The 4,695-nt window shown below is 38.0% G+C and overlaps 1 protein-coding gene across 1 annotated transcript; it reads left to right on the top strand.

Moving 5' to 3' along the window:
* The first annotated feature begins 3,228 nt into the window (after positions 1-3,228).
* LOC131646071 (uncharacterized) lies at positions 3,229-4,049 on the top strand. The gene is made up of 3 exons (XM_058916234.1): positions 3,229-3,340; positions 3,435-3,743; positions 3,828-4,049. Exons 1-3 carry the CDS (start codon positions 3,254-3,256, stop codon positions 3,966-3,968), a joined length of 537 nt encoding a protein of 178 aa, XP_058772217.1. The 5' UTR covers positions 3,229-3,253; the 3' UTR covers positions 3,969-4,049.
* The last annotated feature ends 646 nt before the right edge of the window (positions 4,050-4,695 follow it).

The raw sequence follows: 4,695 nt of genomic DNA, 5'->3' as shown, positions 1-4,695 counted from the left end.
GGTATTTTCCTATAATTCCGAGATTTAGAGGCATGTATCGTAGTGAGACCGATTCAAGACACTTGACTTGGCATGCAGATGAAAGAATTATTGATGGAAAGTTGCGACATCCGGCAGACTCACCACAATGGTCGAAAGTTGATACTGATTATCCTGAATTTGGAAAAGAAGCAAGAAACCTTCGGTTGTCATTGTCTACTCATGGAATGAACCCGCACGGTATTCAAAGTATCTCGCATAGCACATGGCCTGTGATTTTTATGATTTATAACCTACCTCTGTGGCTATGTATGAAGCGTAAGTACATGATGTTATCTATGCTAATTTCTGGGCCTAAAAAACCAGGGAATGACATAGACGTATACTTGGCACCCTTAATCGAAGATTTAATGTTTTCGTGGGAGAACGGTGTGGAGGTTTACGATGGGTATAGGAAGGAAAGTTTCAACTTGAGGGCGATGTTGTTTGGAACAATTAATGATTTTCCAGCATACGGAAATCTATCTGGGTACAACAATAAAGGTCAAAAGGCGTGTCCTGTTTGTGAAGACGAAACCGATACGACACGATTGGAGCTTTGTCAGAAGAATGTCTTTCTCGGCCATCGTAGATTCTTAAATTCTAATCATCACTACCGTGGGTGGAGAAAAGCATTCAATGGAAAGGCCGAATATCGTACAGCTCCGCCTTTTTTGTCAGGTGATCAAATTTTTGAAAAGGTGAAAGATATGAGCACTCAGTTTGGCAAGCCTTTTGCACATTCACTTGTCAAGGGTGGGTGGAAGAAGAAGTCAATTTTTTTTGAACTTCCATATTGGAAGTCGTTGTACGTAAGACATTTCCTGGATGTTATGCATATTAAAAAAATGTATTTGACAGCGTCATAGGTACGTTACTCAATATACAAGGAAAGTCTAAGGATGACCTCAACATAAGGAAGGACATGGTAAACATGGGAATGAGAACTGAATTGGGACCCGTGACGAAAGGAAAACGAACATATCTGCCACCTGCTGTTTACACTCTATCTAGAAAGGAGAAGAAAACATTGTGTAAGTTCCTCAGTGAAGTTAAAGTTCCAGAAGGCTACTCTTCAGATATTAGAAGACTTGTGTCCATGAAAGACCTCAAGTTAAAAAGTTTGAAGACGCATGATTGCCATGTTATAATGGAACACTTTTTACCAATAGGTATACGTTCTATTCTGCCAGAAAAAGTAAGAAGCGCAATAACTAAGCTGTGTTTCTTCTTCAGGTCAATTTGCAGTAAGGTGGTCGATCCCGCGATCTTACCAACATTGCAAAAAGAGATAGTTGTTACTTTATGTGATCTTGAAATGTATTTTCCTCCCTCGTTTTTTGACATAATGGTTCATCTAGTCGTTCATCTTGTGAAAGAGACACAATTGTGCAGACCAGCTTATATGAGATGGATGTACCCTGCTGAACGTTATATGAAAATATTAAAAGGGTACGTGAAAAACAGAAGTCGACCGGAGGGTTGTATTGCCGAACGGTACATTGTTGAAGAAGCGGTTGAGTTTTGTACTGAATATCTGTCAAATGTTCAATCAATTGGACTCCCCAAATCTCATATTGTCGAAAAAAAAGAAGGAAAAAGGCTAATTGGAAATAAAGTTGTGACAATATCAATGGTCGAACGGGATCAAGCGCACTTGTATGTTCTGCACAATGAGATTGAGGTTGAGCCGTATGTTGAAATGCACAAGGTTGTTCTCCGAGATTTAAATCCAAATAGAAATGAGAACTGGATAGTACGAGAGCACAATCGAAGTTTCATACCGTGGTTTAGGGATCATATTTATTCAAAGTATCATTCAGATCCTGCTTCAGTAACAGAAAGGTTGAGATGTTTAGCCTATGGTCCAAGTGTAATTGTGCTTTCTTATAGCGTATACGCAATTAATGGATACACATTTTATACCAAAGAACAGGATGATAAAAGTACTATGCAAAATAGTGGTGTTACCTTGGTAGCTGAAGCAATGCACATATCAAGTGCGAATGACTTAAATCCGAAATTTGTAAATTTGTCATATTTTGGGGTTATCGAGCGCATTTTGGTGTTTGATTACGCGAAGTTTCAGATTCCTGTATTTGGTTGCAAGTGGGTTGAAAATAATAGGGGCATACGAATGGATAAGTCAGGATTTTTGCAAGTGGATCTCAATAGGGTAGGGTACAAAGATGAGCCTTTCATTCTAGCCTCTCAAGCTAAACAAGTGTTCTATGTCAATGATCCGACAAGTACGAAATGGTCTATAGTGCTTTTATCTAACAAAATAGTTGATGAAAACATTGAACATCAAGGTGATATTGGTGTTGGCATTGAATCTTGTACAAGAAACGATCAAAATGAGAATGAATCTTGTACTAGAAATTATCATAATGAGGGTATTTGGATCAATCCAACCGTCCGCGTTGTTAAGAGACGCGTAGAACACAATCCTACCAAGAAAAGAAAGAGACGTTAGTGATAAAGGTAATAGTATACATATTCCGACTAATTTGCTTTATTCAATTTGTACCGATTGTTTTATTCAATAGTATAGTACTTATTCAATTTTGGTGCATATTCTCATTTTGTACATAACTTTTGAACCATGTATCCGTTTGTTGACTTCTTTACATGTAACTATACTATTTTGACGATTCCGGAGCTGCTCATGCACTTATCTTTACATTTCGGGACTGTTTTTTATCGGTTTTGCTTCTGCCCGTAATCAAAAGTCGGGCTTAGGGTCTGAATTTCGGAAAACCGACTTTATTTTTGAGTCCGTGGGGACGTTTTACCATAGCCATGTAAATTTCGTTCAATTCCGACAACTTTCTTTTTTGACGCTTATTTTGATTTGTACCGATTTCGTTTCCGATTTACTTGTACATGCATGGTTTAATTTTATTTGACTTGTATAGATTGTTAGCTTATTAATAGTGTACTAATGTGCTTTAGTTTGTTTGATACAGGTTCAATGGCTCCGGATAGAGATGCTCCACCTGAAAACTCACAAGAAAACTCACAAGAAAGCGATGCTCAAGAAAGAGATGCTCCGGATACAAATGCCCCACCTGATACTGAAGCAAAAGAAGTTGCACGAGGCATCACCATTATGAAGGGAATCATTCGACATAGAGACCAAGGATTAGTATACCATTTGGATTGGAATTCTGATAAACAAGCAATTGGTCCTAATTCTGAAAAGTTGACAAGCTATATTGGTACACTTGTTCGTATGCATATTCCGGTCTCCATAGCTAAATGGAATCTGAAAAGCGAAAAGTTGGATGCGAAAAAAAAAGCGATTTGGGACGAGCTTCAGGTATATATCATATATGGTTAATTGTTGTTATTATCTTGACGATAAATTGTTTAAATTACTTATACTAACACACTATGCGTATGTTTTTTTGCAGAGGACTTTTGAGATACCAGATGATCGTAGACGCTACATACTTAGTTTGGCCGGAAAAAGATATAGAGGGTGGAAAGCTTTTTTGACAAACACCTATCTTAAGGATAAAGATGGAAACTTTCTTGAAGAGGCACCGGGACGGCCAAAAAAGTATGAGATCTTCATTGATGAAAAAGATTGGGCTGAGTTTGTAAAGCAAAGAGATGAAGATTTTCGGAAAAGGAGTGCCACGAATAGTGCGAGAGCATCCAAACCCGCGTATCCATACAAAAAAGGGCGTTTGGGATATGCACGCTTAGAGGATAAAATTGTAAGTAAATAGATATACGTTTTAATTAATTGTCTAAATGTGCATGTTTTATTTGACGATTTTATCATTTGTGTCAATGCATAGTTAGAGGAGACTAAAAGTGAGGAAACGTCACTTCCTGTACATGTGTTGTGGAAGGAAGCTCGTGTGGGCAAGAATCAAGCTGTCGATCCCGATGTTCAGAGAGTTTATACTGAATGTGTAAGTATAATGCTGTGTCTTTAATTAAATCAAATGTTTTTTAATATATAAATGATTTTTTATCTCCACTAATAATTATTGAAATGTAAATGAATTACAGGAGACCTTGTCGCAATCGGTATCCACCGGTGAGGGGGGCGTACTTAGTAGAGCACTAGATGCTCCTGAGGTTCCCGGTCGGGTGAGGGGTAAGGGTCATGGTGTGACTCCAACCTCTTTTTACAAGAGTCCTAGGAGAAGATCAAATCTTACCAATGAAGAAGTGTTGCAAAAGTTGCAGGAATTGCAAGCACAAGTCTCTGAATTGCAAAGAGATAAAGATATGTATATGAGAGAAAAGTGCAACACTTCATCGGTGAAAGAAACTAGTGATAAGGCTAGTATCAACTGTCAAAGGAAATTTCCCGAGGTAATTATAAATTTTTTTCCTTACAAATTGTTCTATTTTATTAATGATAATGACTTTATATTTACTATTGGTTTAGGGCATTTCATCTTGCCAACTATACTTATCATCACCGAATTATCGACTAGTTGGCAAGGGAAAAGGGCACAACACTTTGGGAGATTTACTTCACCATAGACCGCTCTCGGATGGATACCTAAAAGTATCGGTGGATGTTGTATTAGATCATGATGCGATGCTATCGGTACCTGACATGGTCTCAGAGACGAAATTGCTGCGAGATGCAATAGGATCATTTATTGCATGGCCCTCGGAGCTCATTACCATTAGTGATGAGGTATATTG

This window comes from Vicia villosa, linkage group LG2 (genome assembly GCF_029867415.1).
Source record: "Vicia villosa cultivar HV-30 ecotype Madison, WI linkage group LG2, Vvil1.0, whole genome shotgun sequence".
Classification (NCBI taxonomy): domain Eukaryota; kingdom Viridiplantae; phylum Streptophyta; class Magnoliopsida; order Fabales; family Fabaceae; genus Vicia; species Vicia villosa.
This window is presented reverse-complemented; position numbering and strand designations above follow the sequence as displayed.

Coding starts and splice junctions, on each gene's coding strand:
- LOC131646071 (XM_058916234.1), top strand. CDS start 3,254: ATGCATATTCCGGTCTCCATAGCTAAATGGAATCTGAAAAGCGAAAAG. Junction 3,341..3,434: donor CGATTTGGGACGAGCTTCAG/GTATATATCATA, acceptor GTTTTTTTGCAG/AGGACTTTTGAGATACCAGA. Junction 3,744..3,827: donor CACGCTTAGAGGATAAAATT/GTAAGTAAATAG, acceptor GTCAATGCATAG/TTAGAGGAGACTAAAAGTGA.